At 52.7% G+C, this 22295-nt stretch overlaps 1 protein-coding gene and 1 long non-coding RNA gene across 2 annotated transcripts in view; both read right to left on the bottom strand.

Moving 5' to 3' along the window:
• The window catches only part of LOC133066466 (uncharacterized), a 117235-nt gene extending 102378 nt beyond the window's left edge, over positions 1 to 14857 (bottom strand). Inside the window, exon 1 of the long non-coding RNA XR_009695144.1 lies at positions 14752 to 14857. This is a non-coding gene — a long non-coding RNA (uncharacterized LOC133066466). The remainder of the gene's footprint in view (positions 1 to 14751) is intronic.
• A 483-nt stretch (positions 14858 to 15340) lies between these two features.
• Positions 15341 to 20763, bottom strand: SPATA19 (spermatogenesis associated 19). Its single transcript, XM_061157596.1, has 7 exons — positions 20686 to 20763; positions 20468 to 20524; positions 19907 to 19999; positions 19645 to 19736; positions 16851 to 16928; positions 16521 to 16596; positions 15341 to 15445 (listed from the first exon to the last, which is right to left on the bottom strand). Exons 1-6 carry the CDS (start codon positions 20761 to 20763, stop codon positions 16530 to 16532), a joined length of 465 nt encoding a protein of 154 aa, XP_061013579.1. The 3' UTR covers positions 15341 to 15445; positions 16521 to 16529.
• Between the last annotated feature and the right edge of the window lie 1532 nt (positions 20764 to 22295).

Below are 22295 nucleotides of genomic sequence, written 5' to 3' on the forward strand. Positions count from 1 at the left end.
ATACAGGCAAGGTGGGTACAGCCAGAACCCCTCTACCAAGAGACATGGTGGTGTCTGGAGATGACCTCTGGATTAAGAGAGTATCTAGAAGTAGCCCTGCATTAACCAGCCCTGTGCCCCCAAAGTCTCAGGACTCCCCCTGGGCAGGGAGGATGGGTCCACTCTGGGAAGGGGGCTCCATCCTAGGGGCTAAGCGGCCAGGACTCCATCACAGACCTGTCTCACCTTTAGCTGGTTGGACCTGAGAGCTTCTGGCTTAAGATTCTGGTCTAAAGAGGCAAGATCTCAAGGGTTGTGCTGACAAAGAGAGTTTGACGCCCTGCTCCACCAGAACCTCTGAGCATCTTTATTTCTGCCCCAGGTAATCAAATGCTTGGCCCCCTCCTCCTAACCCCCTCCCATCACACATCCCACATGTCAGATTTCAGGATCAGAAGGCAAAGTTGGCTTCTCTGAAGATCTGTACCACCCTAGCATCCTGAGCCCCACAGTAGGGCCCAGGGTCCTCAGGCAGGGAAAGCGGAGATCAGCCAATGGAGGGGCCAGGAACATGTGGGGCAGGAAGCCACACAGGGGCCCCCTCACAGGACCCCCTCCACCCTCACAGCCCCCCCACGAAGCAGGTGCTATTTCCCTCTGGTGCATTGGCACACCTGAGGCTCAGAGAGATTTACAACCGGCCAGAGGTCACGCTGCTAATAAGCGACATAGCCAGAGTCCAGCCCAGGCCTACCGGGCTCCAGACACTTCTCTTGCAGCCAGCACCACGTCCACTGTGCCCCGACTCAGTCAGCTGGAGAGGCCGGGCCACAGCTTCCCTCTGCCTCTCATGTGCCCTTCACTGCCCTCTCCAGAACCAAGGCACAGAGGAACCCTCCTTCCCCTAATTACCCAGGAGCTCCTCCCGGCTTGCGGACTGGGTGGGAACCAGGATGACCCTCCAAGTGCAGGAAGGTCACCCCTCCAGAGTTGCTTTCTCCCTCTCTGGCCTTTGGGCGGCAGGCAAACCCACCCATCCCCAGCCCTTCTTACCCTCTGGGATGTGCTCTGTAGCTCTCACATTTCCGTATCCTAAATATTCACCGGATATAAAATAAATGTGCATATGTTCACATCGTGGTATGAAGCTATTTCAAATTACCCAAGGAATTCAGATATACCACTTTCTCTGCTGTCTGCCTGCTTGCTTTCTTCCTTTGCTTTCTCTTTTTCATTCTTCCTTCCTTTCTTCTTTCCCTCCTCCTCCTTTTTTTCCCTTTTGACAGCTTAAATTTCTCCTGATACCAGTCTAAGTGCTCAAACAAGGAAGGCTAATTATCAAATTTCCCTGATAAAATAAAAATCATTTCAAAGCTAAAAAAAAGCATTCCACAATCTATGATTCTAGGATGAAAGAGAACATCACCCATGCCCTGTTCTCTTTCAACGGCAATTACAAATCAAGACTTAACTGAGAAAGGGAGTGCCTGCTCTCATGGAGGGTATCACAGCCTACAAGAGACACTGAGGCATGTGATTCTACCTGAGCGGGACACCTATGAGATGCATGCAGGGCACTGACATTATTCCCATTTAACTGGTGAGGAAGCTGAGTCTCAAATATATTAATTTCTCAAGAGAGTGAGCGGGTCAGGGCAGGGAAGTGAGCTCTGCTGGGTCCCAGGCTCCCCTGGGTCCCCTCCCTAGGGGAGGGTCAGGGGTATGGACTGCTGGAGACCCTGGCTGTCCATCTCCTGCCCAAAGGACTATCCTTGGCACTGGAAGCTGGCCCAGGACCAACTCCTTGCTATGTTCTCTGTAGCTCTTCTTTTTTTTTTTTTTAATTCGGGTATAGGTGGTTTAATAATATTATATTAGTTTCAGGTATACAACATAGTGATTTGAAATTTTTATATATTATCCTCTATAGTTATTATAAAATATTGGCTATATTCTCTGTGCTATACCATACACCCTTGTAGCTTATTTTATACATAACAGTTTATACATCTTAATCCTCCTTCCCTATATTGCCCCTTACACTGGGTACCACTAGTTTGTTCTCTACATCTGTGAGTCTGTTTCTTTTCTGTTATATTCACTCATTTAATTTTAAGGTTTCACATATAAGAGTTAACAGGTGGTATTTGCCTTTATCTGACTTACCACCAATTTATACTCCCACCAACAGTGTGCTAGGGTTCCCTTTTCTCCACATTTTTGCCAACATGTTATTTGTGTTTTTTTTTGATGAGAGCCATTCTGATACATGTGACGTGATATCTCATTGTGGTTTTGGTTCGCATTTCCCTGATGATTAGTGATGTTGAGCATCTTTTCATGTGCCTGTTGGCATATGTATGTCTTCTTCGGGAAAAAAATGTCAATTTAAGTATTCTGCCCATTTTTTAATCAGGCTGTTTGGTTTTTTTGATACCGAGTTGTATTAGCTCTATATATATTTTGGATATTAAGCACTTTGTATCTTTAGCTGTAGACAGTCTTTGCTGGCAGTTTCCAGCCTTTACCATCTAAGGCTTTTCCGTCAATAGCTATAACTTGGGCGAGTCTGTGCGGGGAGGTGAGCTCACGTCCTCCCGCTCAACTGTCTTAGGAACACTCCTCCCTTCATCTCTTCTCAACCCCTCTCATTTTGTTGACAGAAAGTGAGATCAGACATCTTCATTCTCGATAACTTCAATAAAGCCCAATTTTTGTTTGCTCCCCATTTTCCAGACAGAAAAGCTGTAACACACTACAGTGACTTTCCCCAAAGACTATTCCGAGGGTGGAGTCATCATCTTGAGAGGATATCTTATTTGTCTCCTCATTCCTAGGCAGAACCACCCAGCAACGTGGGGTCCAGAGCAGGACAGCCGTTCGCCCCTCATCTCCTCCGTGCTCTACCCACCCATCAGCTCTCAGGTTTGCCCAAGGTCTGGAGGAAGATCAAACCGAGCAATGAAACCTCAGCACATGAATCGTGTGAATGGCAGTGGGTGACCTGAGGATGGGTTTCAGAGCTTGTGGCCAAAGAATGAACCTAGAAATGGACCAGCATTGGAATATTAATGTCAGAGGTAGGGTTGGAGGGCACGAGGCAGAGGAAGCCAGGGAGGGAAAGAGAGCTGTCTGCTTCTGTCAGACCTGGGCTCCAGAGCAATAGAGATATACCAGGAGTTCAATTTCTGTTTGCCTGAGCCAGGGAGAAAATCTAATTAAATATGGTGTCTGAGTTTGGAGAAACCGGGATGGGGCTGGAATATAAAGCATGGCAGCTACCCATAGATCAGAGGGCAATATTAATAAACCCACAGAAAGGGACAGCGGGATCCGCTGGAGGTACTGATAAAATGCAAAGCAAAGACAAAGCCGGAGGGAATATTGCATGGTAATGCTGATAAAGGCACACCGGGGACGCCGCCCACCTCTGTGGACTGAGCTGCCTGCCAGGAGAGCAGCCTTGCCCTTGTGCGTGTCCCCACTCTCTTCCCACCTCCTGCTCCTCACCCAACTCCGGTCTCACTCTGCTCCCCACGAGCCTGCAAGTTCAGCGCCCGTGAGCTTTCCTGGGAAGGACCAGAGCCAGCCTGGGAGATGAAGAATGAGCAAGAGGAATGAATGGGTCTCCTGTCAGCAGAGAACACCAAGGCTACAGAATCCCGTGTCTGCATGTTACCTCTACTGGAGGAAGGTCTTACCTGGAGGTGAGGGCTGCCTTAATGTGACCTCTGTGGAATGTTCTTTGCCAAACTGCCGATCACAAGCTGGACACTTGCAGAATTTCCCAGCCTGCTGACACTTCCAAAGGCAAAGCAAAAGCCCCAGGGACTCCAGTTTCTTTATAGACTGAGTCACCAGGGAAGCCCCAAAGAACACCAGAAACTCCTTAAGAGTCTTAGAGTGTAGACCAGAGAGGCTTGGGGTCAGATTCCTGGAGACCACTTGTGCCCCCTTCCTGATTCACCCAGTCTAGAGGGAAGCAACCCTGCCCCACATCCCTCCCCACCAGGGACCCTGATCTTCCTCAGTGGCCACTATCACGGTTAGAGGTAGGCTTTCAGATCTTAGTTGAACCACACTGTTCTTCTGTTTTCTGCAATTAACTGTCATCAGCTGGTATGCCAGGACTTCACCTTATTTTACGAAGCTTCCCGTGCTATAGCTAGTATCTGCTTGGAGAGTTTTCAGCGGTTTTTATTGTGCATTAATCTGTGCTGTCTACAACGCTGCATTCTTTTCCAAGAATTGGGTGTGTGATCATAACAGCAGCTGTCACTCCAAGTAGCTCCACGTCTGCCCACATACAACCAAATTTTAAATCTATACCTTGACCTCCCACCCATCTCTCCACACCCCACCTCCACAACACCTAGCTGCCTCTTCTTGGGAACCAAATCTAGAACCAGACGATGCTGGTTGAAAACCCACCCAACACTCAGTAGCTGTGTGTTAACCTCTCGGACTTCTCTGAGCCTCAGTCTCCTTTCCTGTTAAAGGGGAGTACCAATCATTTCAGCCACTCTGGACAAGATACAACGAGTAAGTGAGACGCCCTGAGGGAAACGTGTTCCCCAAGTTTTGAGATGGAGATGCCCCCTCTGGCTGTGGGCCTGGAGGGAGGGGACCAAACCGCAATCTGGGGTGAGGGGGGCGCTGACTTCTAGCTGCTCGCTTCTGTGCTGCACATCACAGCTTCAAGCATGTCATTTGATCTTGATAAAATCTTATAATGTTCCACAGCAGAGCAGTCACTGTTCTCATTTAGTAGATGAGAAAACTGGATCACAGAGACACTGAGAGAGCTTTAAGATGCAAATTTGATTGTGTCATTCTGCTGCCTTAAGCGCCTACCTGAGGAAGAGGCAGCAGAGGGGCAGTCAGAGCTAACGCCCATTTCACTGGACCCTCCCGGGCCATCCATTCCCATCGCTCTGCACGCCAGCTATGGGGCCTTGTCCACCCCCAGGGGAGGCGGCAATCGCCTGTGCCCTCTACCCTTCTGCTCACACTGCTCCAGCCACATGACTGTCAGTGGACAGGCCAAGCCTACATGTGCCTCAGGGCCTCTGCCTGGACCTACTTCCCCAGGTGTCCCGGGCTCACTTATTTACTCACGCAGTCCGTCCTCAGCGCTCCCTCTGCAGCAAGGCTGCTGGGGTCTATACCACTTAAAAGAGCAATCTCTACTCACTCCCTCCCTCCTCTCTCTGCTTTTCTTCCCGACAAGGCGCAAAGCACCACCAGACCAGATGTCACCAGATGTTAGTTCCCCCCACCTACATACCTACCTATCATGCATCTATCAACTTGCTTACTGTCCAGCCCCTGCCCTCACTAGGAGGAAGAGTAGAACTTCCTTTCACCCACCACTCTAAGTCGGATCCTAGAAGAGGGCCTGGCAGATAAAGTGTGCTCAGCAGACAGCAGAAGTCAGCACTGCTGCTCTTAGCCTTCATCCTCATCATAACCTCACCGACTCAGAGGTGGGACACGTGATGGTTAAATGAGCAGGCGGGGAGCCACACAGTATAAGCAAAAATCCTCATCCCTCCGTGTACGATCTTCATAACCCTGAGCAAGTGTCTCAACCTTGTCATCAGTGAGACGTAGGGACTAACAGCCCAACAGCACGAGGCTGTCAAGAGAAGTAAATGATACCCCCAGCTTATAGCAAAGAGGGAGCAGATGCTACCTGTTCCTGTTGCCAGGGTTCTTCCCATGAACATCAGCATATGCTAACATCAGTGAGCACAACAAATAGAATGATCCTTTAAAACAGACTCCAAGAAGTTAACAGGACAAGGTCACAAACAAGCCTGCAGTGGGACGGGACCAGAGTCCCCAAGGCTCCCCAACACCAGGGCTCATGTAGCCACCTCCTCACCCTCCCTTGGCCTCAGCAGGACATGGAGACCTGAAGGCGCCGCGGGCAGACTCCTCTCCTGGCGCCACCTGACCCCGCACAGAGCAGCCACAGTCACGGCCACACACACTGCCTTCTTGCACTCCCGAAACAGACACTACCTGCCTGCTACACATCAGCCGCATCCTCTCCCCCTTCCCTGCAGCAGAACCGCATGTGGGGGCATAGCCCAGGCCCAGTGGTGACTCATCCCTGCCCTGAGCCAATCACTGGGCAGTGAGACGTACGGGTGCTGCAGAAGCCTCGGGGGAGCCAAGTCCTCCCAGAGAAAAGGGCAGAGCCGCCCCAGAGAAGGCCCTGCCGCGCCCTCTGCCCTCTACCTGGGCTGCTATTGCTGTGTACTGACCCGCTGCCTGGGGCCTCGGCTGGCATCTTGAACCGAGGGCGTCTGCAGGCACCTGGAAGACACAGGGACTACCGGTGTGCAGCCCCGATGTCGAGGCTGGACAGCTAGCCTGACCCCAGAGGCCACGACCTGAGCTGAGCCAGGGCGTGGCTGTCCAGCCACGTTAGTCTTGTGTCCTGTGACAGATGCTTCCCGAAACATCCCCACCCCCTGAGCTGGCCCTTTGTCTCCTGGCAGCACCCCTCTGAGGCTGACCTGGTTCTCTTGTCTCTCCCTTGCAAGTCCAGCCTGCACTGGCACAGCTGAAATAGGGACCGATCCTGTCTTACCAATTTATGCGGCTTCCAACCACTGCTGTCTAGGCCAATGAGGCCCCTCGGCCAGCTGTCCTCAGCACCTCCCGAAAAAAGGACTCCTAGCTTCCGTCTCCTCTCTCTGCACCCGCCACATTCACAACCTCGTGTCCAGCTCACCCCCTCCCAGCGGCCTCCGTTCATTCATTCGTGAGCACCAGCCGTGCCCGGCGGGCCCCACTCTGGGTGCTGGAGAGGTGGCAGTGAGCGGGGCGGCCCCCCTTCCCCTTGGGAAGGCTCTCGCGTTGTGCTCAGCGGCTCAGAGTCCAGCCGCAGGCTGTCACCCCACCTCCCAACCACCCTCCGGGACACTCAGGGCAGAAATCAACATTCGTGTGTGTGTGTATCTGTGTGTATTTTTTAAATGTTTTAAATGAGTCTCAGAGAAATTAAGCCACTTGCCCTTGATTAGACATCTAGGAAGCAGCAGAGCTGGAGTTTCAAGTTTGATGTGCTTTCTACCATAGGAAAACTTAAATTCTGAGAAATACAATTCACTGAGGACCTCCCAGGGTCAGAGAGGCCCTGCAGTGACGGAGGAGGCCGTTCCTACAGCCACCGACTCATGTCCGGGTGCGGGGATGGGAGGGAGCTGGGCTCACACTCAGAGGATCGTGACCAAGTAATCAAAACTCACAAGACCCCTCACCAAGGATCCTTGTTTGGGGAATTCTTTTGCCTTTTTGTCCCTAGTCCAGAAGAGCAGGGGAGGCCTTACTGCAGGCAACAGAGCAAGCGTCCTGATGGGGCCCGTGATGCTGAGGGTGACAGGAAGGAAGCGGAGAGAGGCCCATGAAGGGGAAGACTTCGAGGGCTGCCACATACCCATCTGTTCTAGGCCTTCCGTGTTCAGTGACAAACGTAGGCAGCAACCCCAAAGGATGGCCCCGGAGGCTGTTCATGGCTACAAGGAGCCTCCCCCGTGACCTCGGGAAGACACATCCTCCACGGGGCTCACTCGGGCCACTGAAGCTCGTCATGAACTCAGCACAAAATAAAGAACAGGTATCAGAGCCAAGACCCAAGACCAGCTAGACCCTAAGGTCCTGGCCAGGCACAGAGAGCAGGAGGGAGAGGAAGCACTGATCATAGCGGAGCAGCCCCCCGGCTCAACAGTGCGACCACGACCAGTTTTGAGGGGCCTTCACCAGTCCCATCCCCAAAGCAGTGAGGGGAAAGGGGTTTTGGACACAGGCTGGCCTGCCTGAGGACTCATGCACTTTGGAGAAGCAGAGGGCAGGGCTCTGCCTCCTCCGATGCCACCACACGGAGACACAGGAGACAGCCACGGCTGGAGAAGTGACGTGATGCAGTCACGGCCACAGAGCCAGTGAGGGCAGAGCAGGGACAGAGCAGGGACAGCTCATGTAGATGCCCCCCACCCACCTCCTCACCGAGAGCTGGCAGCAGCAGTTCCATAAAAGGGAGCCAAAACGGTGCAAACTCCAAAGACAGCAATCAGTATTTCCTCTGCTTCACAAGGCCTCACCAGTCCCGATGGCAGGAAAACTGAGCAGAAAAACGTACACCCCAGCCGAGAAATGCACACCCCAGGCTGGCATTGAGTGCCTCCCCTTCAGGAAACAGAGCCAACCCCCTCCAGGAAGAACTCAGAAACAGCTAGAAAACTAAGGGGCCCAAGTTAGAGAGGAGTTAGAGGTGAGGGAGCCAGGAAAGGGGGTTGTGGAAAGGACTAGAGCTGAAGAGGGCCCCAGGGGAGCCACACTGGGCGTGGCTTGTCTCTCTCTGCTTCTCTTCCTTTTGTTATAATCCTGGGACCAAGGCAGAGCAGGACACTCAGAGGTGGTCACAAGGTAATTGGCCAAAGATGCCTCCAAACCCTGGGTAGAGGAGGCAGCTGACCGGGAGCTGGGGAGCAAGGGGAGCAAGCCCCCTACCCCATAGAACTAAGGCCTGGTATTCTCTCTGCTTGTACTTAATGGCTCAGTCTTTGCAACCCCATGAGCCTGCCAGGCTCCTCTGTCCATGGAATTCTCCAGGCAAGAATACTGGAGTGGGTAGCCATGCCCTCCTCCAGGGGATCTTCCCAACCCAGGGATTGAACCCAGCTCTCCTGCATTGCAGGTGGATTCTTTACTGTTTGAACCATCAGGGTGCCTGCTCCCAAAACAAGGGCCCTGAGCTTGCGGAGGAGGGGCAGAGCAGGTGTGACAGAGGTGCTGCGCATGGACGACACTGGGATCAGAGGCACCATCTAGGGCCAACACGAGGCAACAGCATCCTCTGCTGGTCACAGGATGCCACTTCACACACGCACGCACACGAACACACATACACACACACACACACACGAACACACACATGAACACACACAGACACACACACCCGAGACAGGCCATGCTGGGCGCCTCTCTCCCAGACCCCACGGGAGCTTGCAGCCAGAGGAAGTACCTTTCCTCAGCTGGCACACAGGCCCAGAGAAGCCCCCAGCCCAGGGTTTGAGGGGCGTCCCGGAGTCCAGCTGATCCCCAGGCAGAGCCCGTGGAGTTGGGACTGGTTGTTCCAGGCAAACCCCAGCCACCTGAGGTGCCAACCCGATGTGACCACCGCCCTCACACCCTCACGCCCTGACAACACCCCCTCACACACTGGCTCCCAAACCACTCCCAACACTTTTATTTTCACCAGATGCTTGTTTATCTTCATGGCCCCTCCCGAGACCACCTGCAAAGGGCACCCAAGATGACAGTGCTGCAAAGGTGGAGACACCGAGGGGAGCACTGGGAATGGAGCCACACACCCAGTGGCGGCCGGCCTCCTGGAGTGCGTGGAGCTCCCTGTGGAGGCGGAGGAGGGGTGGTCAGCCACACGGACCGCCTTTGTCATCTTCCCCCCAAGCCCGCAACTCCCCTCCCAGCTTGCCCACCCCAGCCAAGCCCCCTGACTAGAGACCCTGCATGTGCAGGCCTGGGCCCCCTTCCTTGACAGAACCCAGTGCATCCCTCCTGCTGTGCTGCCAGGTGGAGGAGGGCCAGGAGGAGGGCAAGGGAGGGGAGTGACTTGGGGGGAGGGCGGGTAACAGGGCTGTGGGAGGAAGAAAGAGGTTCAGCCCCACCCCTGCACGTGGGCACCTGACCGGCAACTGGGCTTCCCAATCCAGGGGGTGCCGAGGGCTTCTGGTCTGCAGCTGCCCTCCCCCCGACCCCCTGCCCAGGGACTGTTCTAAAGGACCCAGGCCTATGTCAGCATCCCCAGGAGTGAATGTGGACACAGCAGGGCCAGCACCGCAGGGGTCCCCTGAGCCTGGTCTGGGCGCAGCCAGCTCCTGCTTCCCTCTCTGCTGCAGTGCCTCCGCCCCACACCCTGGGGTGGTCTCAGAGCTTGCAGAACTTCCCTCCCTGCCGTCTCTGCATTTCTGCCACCCTCCTACCTGGGGCCCCACATTCACGTTCTGGCTTGCCCGGTGTCGAACAGCCTTCTCTGAGCGTGGACCAGAGCCACCCCAGCTCTCGGGGGACACCCAGGGCACCGGCTGGGCCTCCTCTCCTCCCTGGGGGTGCCCATGACGCTGGGCCGCTCACTACGGTCGGGCCCCCTCACTCTGGGAGACAGACTCAGGAGGTGATGCTCCCATGTCCCTTGTGTCCCAAGGCTCCACTTTGCCAAGATGCAGTCTATCTTCTGAGATGCCAGGGGCCAAGGCTGGGTCTCCATCCTGCCTCTGTCTAGAACTGAGCTCCCTGTTAGGATTAGGACACACACATCACACTGCCAGCACCACCTCCGGCAAGACTGCTGGGAACAGCACAGGGAGCAGCTCCTTGCCCACCTACCCACCCCTCGCCCCACCCTCCCCTCCCCTCCCGGAAGGATCCATGACCCACAACGCCTTTATTAGCTCTTTCAGCTCCATTTAACTACACAAATGGCTTGGTCACAGCTGACTGGTCCCAAATTTGCCAGTGATTTTTCTCTTAATTTACCGTGGCTCAGTCCCCTCTAATACAGGTAGAGGAGGCATATTTGTTCCCAAACTCCCCTCCTGGGGTTAATCACGCACAGAACAAAACTCCATCTGAGCCACTTAATGATTTCATTTCCACCCGAGGTCTAGACGAGCCGCGGCTAAAATGCTAATGCAGGTCCTCACTCCCCACACTCCAGGTGTTTGTGCGTGAGAGCAGCCGGCTCCTTACCATTACCCCCAGGGCAGTCCAGGATGTGGTCTCTCTTACTTCCTGAGGACATTCTTCTCCTTTAGGTGCATGAAGCTGGAGCCCATGCAAGCCACCCCTCTCCCCACGTCCTGTGGCTAGCACACCTGTCTCATTTCCTTGGGGTCCTCTGGCAGGCTCCATGGGGTTATTTTGCACTCCTGTAGGGTCCCCACTGCCTCTCCTGCCATGATCCTCACCACACCCTGCCTTCCAAACATTCAGGGCCAGGCCCAGTTCTCTAAGCATCCTCCATGCCTTCCCATATGGTTGACCCTTCACCTAGAAGACCCCTCCTCATTGCTGGAGTCTGGTGAAGCCTCTGCTGAATGTCTCCTCTGCCAGGAAGTCCACTTTCTCTAAAGCAGAGAAGACCATTCCCCGTCCTCTGCTCTCCTGTCTGTTCTCCCACAAGCCTGCACTACTGAGTGCCTGCCAGCCCTCCACCACCCTGAGCCCCCAGGGAGAGGACAGAACGCTTGCCTGGGCAGCCCCTCACTCCGGCTTGCAGCTGGGTGGAGCACTCAGGATGTTTCATTCGAGTGAGTCGCCCCCACACAATGCATGGAAGTGGATGTGAACTAGTCATCATTAAGCCAAGATGCTCAAAGGCCTCCCATCTGCTCACACTCCCCAAGTGGCTGTAAAATCTAAACCCTGCGTCGCACATAGGCTCTGACTCAAAGTGGAGACTCTTTCGCCTTCAGGAAACCTTTTCTTGCATGGAAGTGGCACCATCTGGTGGTTTCTGGCAAAACTGGCATGCAGTTTAGACTGTGGAGCAGGTGCTGTCCCTTGGCTGAACTGTGAGCCAGCAGCCCATGGCTAGGAAGTCTGGCCACCCCGCACCTTCCCTGGAATTCGAGGAGGGTCGGGAGGGGCTGCGGAGAACAGTCCGCATACCTTATCCCTCCCTCCATCCCCTGCTGAGGTTTGGACTGCGGCCCTGCCTGCAAAGGCCCTCTCATGGGCCACCCCTCCAACCTGGCTCTGTCTGTCCATCCACCTGCTGGACATCACCTGCAAGACCACATCAGGACCCAAACAACCTAGCCCCCGAGACCCAGCCTGGGCAGAGCAACCCCGTCACCAGCTGTCCCATATCCCCTCATCCCCTCATCCCTGCTCTGCAGACGACAGTGTCACCAGGTTGCCTCTGTCCTGTCTCAAACCCGCCCCCCCCTCACCTCCCTGGAGACCCCTCCTGGGCTCCCCACCCCCGTCCTGCACCACAGCCTGACTGCACATAACACTCCCGCACTTCCCATCCCTGCTGGGGCAAGGCCCGGCCCCTCAGCTGCCCCCTTGAGCCCTCTCCCTCCCCTCCCGTCCAGCTGGAGCGGCCTTGCTGCCCTGCCTCTAGGGCATCACACTCCCCTCGGGTCTTGGGGCCCCCCAGCCTGGCCACTCCTACTGCAGCTCTTCTCACCCCCTCCTCCACTGCACATGGTAGAAGGATGCTGGAGAGACGGTGACAGGGAGGTTAGGGCAGGCGTTCCGGACCGCTAGGGGCAGCGGGGCAGATGGGTAGATGGGAAGGACAGTCCTACCTCTACCCCCCTCACACTCAGCATCTGCTGGTCAAGGTCACCACAACCACTACCGTCCACTCCTCACTGCCCAGTGGTGTGGCCTGAGACAGCCTGGATCCCAATCCTAGCCTTATATCTCACGGCTGGGTGGCACCAGGAAAGCCACTTAACCTCTCTGATCTTCCAGTTCTTCATCTGCAAAATGAGGTGATGATTTTAAAATAACGGAAAATAAATCTCAGTTCTCTCTGATCAGGGCAAGTTCTCACTGAAGACAATACTTCCCCTTTATGTTGGCTGTGAACATTGTGACTGGTACAGTCTAAAACTTGCTCCCCTGTCAGAATGACCGTTCCACCAGGACAGGGACGGGTGTCCTGTTTTCTTCATGTTCCCCAGCCTAGCCCAGGGCCCACACAGGAGGCAGCTGAGAAAGGGTGCCAGGAGCCAGAAGGCCAGGCTGGGCTCCACACTGCTCAGCCACAAAGTGACTCTGGTCAAGGACCCACCCCTCAGTCTCACATGGCCACTCACTAATAACAGAGGATCTACACTGCTTGGGTTAAGTGCATACAGTCCCCAGCACGTGGCAGAAGCTCAGCAAACACTAGCTGTTATTCTACTGTGGTGGTGGTCTCGTCACTCAGTCAGGTCCAACTCTTGCAGCCCCATGGACTGTAGCCTGCCAGGTTCCTCTGTCCATGGGGTTTCCCAGGCAAGAATACTGGAGTGGGTAGCCATTTCCTCCTCCAGGGGACCTAGCATTGCAGGCAGATTCTTCACCTATTGAGTCACCAGGGAAGGCCGTTGTTCTACTAGCCACTTGATAAATGCACCAAGGAGATCTCCAGTCTCTGGTCTGTGTGTAAAGAGCTTGGAAGTCCTCAACTGTCCTCACGATAAGAAAAAGAAACTGCATAAACCAAAGAGCAACAACTCTTTCCAGATCCATTAGAGATCTGAGGTCACAGGGCAAACTGCTGACTGAAACTAGGTAAGACAGATAGGTGGACAGAGACTCACAATGCCCCAGAGCAGAACTCCTGGGAACCAGGCCAGAGAGCAAGGCTTAAGCTGCAGTTGATGAATTATTGGTAACTCACTGTAGACAGGCTTGAAAGTTAACAAGTCCAGCGGGCCAGTCTTAGGGAAGCCCCCACACATTCTGAGTTTTACCTCCAGGAACCCCACCAGATTCTCACCATGAAGACAAGAGTAGCCTCCCCCCAGTCTCCCAGCAAGAAGCAGCGGAAACAGGCATTTTGAAACATGTCTAGAGCATTCTGCTTCCTTCACAAAAGCCTGCTCTCAAGGAAAACTACTTTTCCAGAGGCTACCTGACCAAGGGAAGGAATATTCAGCTGGTAGCCCCCTCCTGCTTTCCTGCTTCTCCTAAGGGAGGGGCCAGGGAGGAGCTGAGAAATACACATGAAGGTCCCAGGCCAGGGGCACAGAGTAACAGACACTGAGACCTCATTAGAGGGTTATTGGAAGCTCCTTTGCTGCCCTGCTCAGCCCTCACCACATCAATAGGGCTCCTGTAAAGTGAGAGGGGATTGCAGCTCTAAGAGCTCCAAGCGTCAGGCCCTATTTAAGGGAGAATCTCTAGGAAAACCCAAAGACAAAAACAAGGACACAAAAGGAAATTATAGCCTCTGACCCCACAGCTGCCGAAAAGAGTAAACACAGTCTGACTCCTGACCAGACAAATATAAAACCTCACACTGAAAGCATGTCTACTTCAGATGTTTTACTTGACTTTCAACAACAAACTACAGGTATGATGAGAAGTGAAACATACATCCTGAAGAGACAGTGCAAGCATCGGAACCAGACTCATCAGGCATGGCAGATAAGTTGGAATTATCAGACTGAGAACTTATAACAACCTGGATAAACAGGCTGAGGGCTCTAGTGGAAAAGGATACCATGCCAGAACAAATGGGTAACATAAGCAGAGAGATGGGAGCTCCAAGAAACAACCAGAAGGAAATGCCAGATATAAGAAATACTGAAATAGAAGCAAAGAATGTCTTTGATGGGCTCACCTGAAGACTACATGTGGACAAGGAAAGAGTCGGTGAGGTTTAAGAAATGTCAACAGGAATTTTTCAAATGGATAAACAAAGAGAAAAAAAAAAAAAAGAGTGAAAGAGTGAAAAGAAGTGAAAGAGAATACCCAAGATCTGGGAGACGATTACACGAGGTGCACCATTTGAGTAATGGGGAACCAGGAGAGAAACAAAAAGAACAGAAGAAATATTTGAAGTAATAGCTGAGATTTTTCCAAAACTAATGACAGACCCCAAACAGCAAGTCCAGGAAGCTCAGAACACCAAGCAGGATAAATGGCAAAACAGCTACACCTGAACACATCATACTCAAACTGCAGAAAATCAAACACACAAAAATCTTGACAGCCCAGTTGGAGGGACCTTACCTAGAGAGAAGTATGATAAAAATTATATCCAACTTCCCTTCAGAAACCATGCCAGCAAGAACAGAGTGGAGCAAAATATTAGAAGTGTTGATAAGAAAACCTTGACTTCTGTATCCTTCAGAGTGAAGTGGAAATCCTTTCTCAGACAAAGGAAACTGTAGCCAGCAGACCTGCCTTGCAAAAAATGTTAACAGTTCTCCAGAGAGAGGAAGAGGATGTAGGTCAGAAACGTGGGTCTACGTAAGGAAAGGAAGCACTTTAGAGGAGGAGTAAAAAGACATGAAATACTAGAGTGAAGCACACGGGTCACACCTCCCCTAGGAAGTCCTCCTGCCACAGCACAGCCCTGCCCCTAATACTCCAGGAGCCCCCAGCAAGGCCTGCTTCACGCAGTGGTGCGAGCCTGTCACTGTCTCCCCGCAAGGCAGCGAGCCTGTGTCCCCAGAGGCAAGCCCATGGCTGTTCAAGATCCGAAGAAAGAACGGTAGCAAGGCACTCACACCAGAGGCTGGGGTGGTGGTTAAATAGCACGTCTTTTTATCAGCAGTTCAGCAAGAAGATTCCAGTGCTGCCACTATCATGAGGCAGGGCTCACCCGCTGGATCGTCATTGCCCAGGTGTGGTTGCTCCTCAGGTCAAGGTGGGTGGACATCCTTGCAACACAGGCTGCTCCTTGATCCTGAAGGACATCTACCTGGAAAGAGGGAAATGCCCAGGGGTGCATGGAAATATGGGAAGGCCGGTGGGCAAGGCGGGCAATGCCTCCCAAGCCCGCTGCACCCCATTTTCACAGAGCAGGACACAGGGGCGGGGAGGCCCCGGGGGAGGACAGCTGTTGTGTCCGGTAGAGCTGAGATGGGAGCCTGACTCCAGAGGCCCCTGCAGGCCTTGACTCCTCGGCCCTACTGACAGTTGCAAACCACTGACACTGCGCTTGCCACGTGCAGGATGCCATGGTCCTCGAGGAATGTCCTCAAGTCAGGAAACTGAGGCACTGAGCATGAAGCAAATGCCCATGCCAGAGCCAGATGGAAGCCACCGTCTGCCCCTCAGAGCAGCTTCATCTCTGCTTCAACCAGAAGCGTACCAGCATGCCCTCCTATGGTCACTCGGGTATTCAGATGAGAAAACTAGACAGGGTGCCTTGTGCAGGAGCTGGCATAGAGTAAGTGCTCAATAAATGCCAGCACACACCCCCGTGGCCTTCCTCTCAGCGTGCTGATGGTCACCCCATCAGCCCCCGCCTGGCAGGGGTGCAGCAATCTTCTCTGGACAGATGGCTCCTGGAGAGGCATCACCAGCCAATGGCCCACCACCATCCAGAACTGCACAAGCAACCACTGCCATGACCACTGGTACCACGTGCAGGCCAAGAGGTCACGTGACCCAAAGTCATGGCCCTAATCGGTGGCTGAGCCAAAACTGGTGCACCCTTGCTCGCACTCCGGGGCTGTGTGACCTCATGACCCAAAGTGGGGTCAGCAGACCAGCGACGGCCTCGCTCAGGAGTGCCAGCAACTCAGAACTGCAGGCCCCACCTTGGCCTCGACTACAAGGCCCTGAGACCCCCCAGTGAAGAGTCAGAGACACAAATCTGACCTGGACTCTAAGCTCTTCCAGAAGTCTGAGAGGCGTGGCACGAGCCTCAGGCAGCTGCCTTCTCCCTGGCCCCCCTGGCCCCGGTGCAGCCCCTCGCTGGTATTCCCAAGCCCCCACCCAGCCTGGGAGCCGTCCTCTCTGCCCCGCCCCTCCACTGTCGGCTCTCCCACCTGCTGCTCTCAGCAATCGGAGTAGGAATTTCTGTTGTGAAGCTCCTGAGAGATCTCATCTGAAAGATGGCATATGCTGCAGGGGACAGAGGAGAGGAGAGGCAAGGGAGATGGAAGGGCAGCAGAGCCCCCCAGAGCACAGAGCCAGACCATGGCAGCCCAAGCCTGGGCCCTGGAGCTGAGTCCTGGGAAGAGGCGCTCAGTACAGAAGGCTCCCAGGCTTAGCCAGGCCCAGGGCTGGGGGCGGAGGGAGACCCACAGAGAGATCAGCAGCGTACCCCCCCACCTGCCCCCAGTTAGAACACAAATGATCTGGTTCTTAACGCTTACCTTCGTCTCACCTGCTCTATCCGATCTCGCATGGCTTCGTTTCTTGCCTCGCTTGGCACTTGGAAGATACGGGTATGGCTGCAAAACATCATCAAGCATTGGGGTTCCCGGGCTCCTTTTCCACTAACCAGTCACTGTGGAACTGCCAGAGGTGGAATCCCATGGACCACAGTTCTGACTGTCCCCATGAGCTTTATAGCTGGTCCTCCACCCTCCTTGTATCAGTACCAAGAAGCATTCTATTTACTAACCAAGTACCCCTGAGCCCCCCAGCGATCCCAGGCAGGTAGTAACTGTTCCTAAGAAGAGTCAAAGAGACAGAGAGGTTAAACGCCTTTGCCAGAGCTATACAGTAGGTCAGAGGTCTTAAAGCTGAGGATTTGCCCCTTCTGAATTCCTCTCCCACTCCCCTACCAGCTCACTATGATCAGTATTGTGCATATTCACCATGGTTCAGAGATCCTGCCAGATCATTCTTTCACAGAGAGGCTGCAGGCTCCTCTTTGATGCTGTTTTTGTCTTATTGCACTGTCTGGATTTGCCTTCCTCAACACTGTCCACTTTGTGCCCTTCTCAACTCCACACCCCTACAAACCCTCACAGACCCTCCACTCCAGCAAAAGCAGCTTGCCCACTGGAGCCCCATTCCTGTGCCCTTTGGACTCCCCCATTCTTTTTTTTTTTTTTAATTGGAGGCTAATTACTTTAGAATATTGTGGCAGTCTTTGCCATACATTGACAGGAATCAGCCCAGGTGTACATATGTCTCCCGTCCTGAACCTCCTCCCCTCACCTCCCTCCCTCCCCATCCCATCCCTCTGAGTTGTCCCAGTGCACTGGTTTTGAATACCCTGTTTCATGCATCAAACTTGGACTGGTCATCTATTTCACATATGATAATGCACACTTTCCAATGCTATTCTCTCAAATCATCCCACCCTCGCCCTCTACCACAGAGTCCAAAAGCCTGTTCTTTACATCTGTGTCTCTTTTGTGGACTCCCCATTCTTGACAGTGCCTTCTGGGTCAGCTTTGTTCTAAGTTTGGGGTTTTCTGTGTGAATTCAGTGTTGATAGCGCTTATGAGGACCACAACCCAAATGTCCTCTGAAATATGGCTCAGACACAATGAAGCTGGCCAGTGCCCAGGGAGAGAGAGAGAGAGAGGACGGACAGCGGGGCTAGAGGACAGAAGGATGGCTGCCTCTGAGAAGAAGGGGCCACAGGGGCCAGATGGGGCTGGCCAAGTTGCTGGGCTCTTGCCTTTGTGGGAGGCCTCACCTGGCCCCTGCATGTCCAGTCCCTGCCCATACACAGATCAGCCCAGATGAACATCCTGCAAGGAGCCCAGGCAGCAAAGCCGAGTGGTGGAGCTGTGCACTGTACCCTCACAGGTGCTCCTGGTGAGGGTCCCCAACATGTCCTTCAGTGGCTTCTCCACCTAGGTCCTGTGTAACCTTTCAAATGGGGGCTTCATTTATGCTGTTCTGTCTTCCAGAAAGCCTAGCAAGCATCAGGTGGCCAGTACACACCTGTCACATAATTGCATAGTCAGTGGTGCTTAATAAAGGGATATGTAACCCTGACCACGTACTTAATAAAACTGATAGGATGATCAGAGGGGGAACCAGGCTGTATTCACTGGTTTAAAATCTCCACAGAACATCCAGAGTGGAAAACGTCTATGTGGATAATTGACTGATTCCTGTCCCATGTCTCCAGAGCTTTAACCTACTTATGCTATGCAGCCAAGGTCTAAAAACACCAGAGGACAGTGTTCATATTATCCAAAGCAGGGAACAACAGCAGCTAGAGCTGGTGATGCAGCCAGGCCAGGAGCAGACAAGCATCCCACGTGCAGGGCAGTGGCTGGCGGTCAGTTACCAATGTTCGTGATTTGGGCCACCTTGGCAGGTTTCCCTTCCTTTCCTAGGGAGGACTCAAATTAAACCCTTCCTCTTAACACAATTCTTGAGCATCTGAATCCTCTTTTAAAATGCTAATGCCACTGGAAGGGGCAAATACAGGAAAACAGCATCCTGATGGATAGGACGCAAAAACACATTTCTTGAAAATTGTATCTTTCTTGATAGGAGAGAGCAAATCTGGCAATGGGGGCATAGGAAGGAAACTGAGTGCAGAGATGAGAGGAGGAAGGCCAGCGGAATGCCACAAGGATTCTCCTGGGAGAGGAGGCCCAAGCAAATGCACACCCCAGAAGGAAACAGGGAAGCATGTGCCAAAGGGGTGAGCCAGTGCCAGGCCTCAGGTTCCCTTGCCTGGAGTCTTAGCCTCTGCAGAGCAGGAAGGCAGGGAGCCAGGAAGGTGGGGAGCCAAGAAGGTGGCCCGGCCTGTGCAGCTGCATGGAGCTCAGGACTTCAGCCTTGGCCTGAGAAACCTCCTCTCACCTCTGGCCAACAGGAGGGTTTCAGCTTCTGCATTTTAAAAGCTTGCTTTCTTTTTGCTCTTTAAAGTGCAGCCACTTCTGAACAAATCAAGTGCAAAAATAACAGAAGTCTGAAATGTATTCAGAAGCAGTTAAGAGATGGTAAGCAAGCCATTTTCCAACCACTCCAGTTATCTCAAAATTTAGGGATGAGCTGGGCTTTCAAGACAGCAAAAACGATCCCTTAAGGCCCCAAAGGCAGGATGCAAAACTTCTCAGCCAAAGGAGTCAACACCTCTAGAGAAGGACAGCCTTGGGTTTCTGTCAGCCAGGAATCCCAGAGAGGGGGCTTGTGCCTTCTCTGCTTCACCCGCCCTACAATCTGGTTCCAGGAAAAGAGATGCTTTACCTCCATCTTATGAACTGGATTCTTGTTCTCTCCTCCAGGACCTCTTGACTCTGGTTTGCTAACAAACCAGACTTTGAGAGGTGGTGCTTCACCTAGGAAATCCAGTGATATCCAGTAGTTACTGCCCAGCAAGGACTCCATGGCCAGGGTACAGCCCAGCCTGGACAAGCTCCACCCACTAGCCCAGGACGCTTGCATTAGGCCCACCTCCCCTTTCCCCTCCCCCCAGTCCCCAGGATGGGCGGCTAACAGGCTCCATTACCACATCTCTGGTCACATGTACATCTTGGCCTTGCATGGGAGGGAAGTTGGTGGACATCTTCTCCTTTATGTCCTGGGAAGCCTCTTCTTCAGTCTGAAAGGTGAGTGATTTCCTTCAGAGGGATTTCCTTCACTCATCTGCTCCCCAATCCTCCCTCCTCTTCCTTTTCCTTTTCATTCTTCCCTATCATAGCATACACATGCATATCCATACACATGCGCTATATTGCACAGTTCTGACACTAAGCCATCTGCTGCTAACTTCCCATGGAATTCCAGGGACTCAGTAAGTCATGGGCCCTAACCCAAGGTCCTCCTGAGAAATCCTGCAGTAGGGGCCACCCATCTGAACCCCCTCCCCTCCATGCTTAAGAAGCAGGGTGGGGCCGGTGGTGACACCAGAGCATCTCTGGTGAGGAGACAGACTGGGTCCTCCCAAAAGTGCGATGAATCAGACGCAGCACCAGGCAGGCTAGTGGGAAATGAACTTGGGTTTCCCGGTTCTACGGAGAGAGAACGCTCTCTACAACCTGGGCTACCCTGAGTCCCAGAGGAACCTTACCTTTTTCAACCAGTGCTCTACTACAGACACAGCCTCGCTCTCCACGACTTCCACGTCCTGCAACAAAGTGGTAAATCAACGCCCTCAGAATATGGAGAGACCCAGCCCTGCTCCTCTATCCATATCTAACATGAACTCTCCCCTCCGGAAGTGCCAGGGCTCAGAGCAGAGATGGTACCTGAGATACTCTCCACCCAGCTATCACCAGCCCCACTCACCGAGCTGACTTTGGGTGGGAAGGGGAGCCCGGCACCTTTCCGAGCGAGGATGTACACAATCCATGTTGTGATTATCATCTCTGCACTTATGCCAGGCCTCCTTTGTGGCTCCCTCCTTCCATTGAAACAGCCTGAGAACTCCCCTGGCACAAGGAGGTCCCTGGAGGGAGGCGCCTACCTGATTGGCTGGTCAGTGATGATGTGACAATGACCTCCTTTAATTCCCAGGGTCAGAGTGGGGACAGAAAACAAAGGTCTGGAAGTGTCCACCTTAGAGATGGCCATGGCTCAGAAATGGAGAGGTGGGTGTGGGCACTCAGGATATGAGCCTGAGGAAGGTACAAGGAGCAGTTACCAAATCATAGATAGAAATTATGAGGGGTGGGGAAGACTTATGGCTGGTCACCCAGTCTTGAGCAATGCTGAAGCAGAAAGAGATTTGTGGCAAAAAAACTTGGGCACTCTAGACATTTGTTCAAACCCTGCCATAGGCATTTCTTATCCTTACTCTTACAAACTGGGGGAGAAAGGGCTTATCCACCCAGAAGATATCAAAAGATGGAGGAGCACACCTCTCAACAAGGACATTTCCTTTATTTTTGTGTCTACTTTGTTTACCCAAGTGATTCAGATCACATAAAAATAATTCAAGCAATAAGAGGAATAGGGTATGAAAGTGCCATTTCTTGTTAAGGATATTTCCTGACTTTCCCAAGTCACCCACAGTAGACTGGATAGGTAGAAGGTTAGTCAAGTGGAAATGAAAGAGGGATCCTGTTACAATTGCAGAGCTGGGGGCAGACGTTGACGGGCTCAGATCACTGTGATTCCCACCGAGAACTTTTACCAGGGAAGTGGAGTTCAGAATAACCTAAAGCAAGTGTTTAGCTGCTCTGAAAAGTAGTTGTAGCCTAACCCTGAGACTACTCTCAAGGCCTCAGAAATGAGGCTTGTAATCCTGTCTCTACCACTAACTTGTCATGTGATCTTGACCCAGTCATTAGCCCCTGTGGTCCCAGTTTCTTTGTCTTCACAATGAATACAATGTCTCTAGTTTTCTTCTAGCTCTAAGAGTCTGTACCTGTTCTCATTCTCATTCTTCTGAAGAATATAGAAAACCTTTATCTTACTCTCTCCAACTTCCCTAAAATAGCTGCTATATCTCCTCACTCTCAAAAAATCACCTTAATTTTTCATCTTCTCTATTGATCAGAGTATGCTAGGCTATGCTGCAACAACAAGTAAGTCCCCCAAATGAAAGAGGTTTATTGCTCACAAAGCACAAGTTCAGGCCAACTGTGCTCCACGTGGTAATGTAGAGATCCAGGTATAAATCTGTCCTCTGGCCCCAAGCTGTAAGGATGTGACCTGTATGACTGCAGAGAAAAGAAAGAGAACACGCGGAGGAATAAAATCACCTCTTCTGTTCTAGCCCAAAGGCTTCTGCTTAAAGCTTTATGGCCAGTGCTAGTAATATGACCCCAAACAATGCTAAGGGGGATGGAAGTTGTAAAACAAAAGATGAAATTATTCATCAACACCTCTGTTTCTGGCACTACCTCCTAAAAACTGTTTCCATCCTTACTGATGTAATTTTACTGTTTGAATCC

Source organism: Dama dama, chromosome 2, assembly GCF_033118175.1.
Source record: "Dama dama isolate Ldn47 chromosome 2, ASM3311817v1, whole genome shotgun sequence".
Lineage (NCBI taxonomy): Eukaryota > Metazoa > Chordata > Mammalia > Artiodactyla > Cervidae > Dama > Dama dama.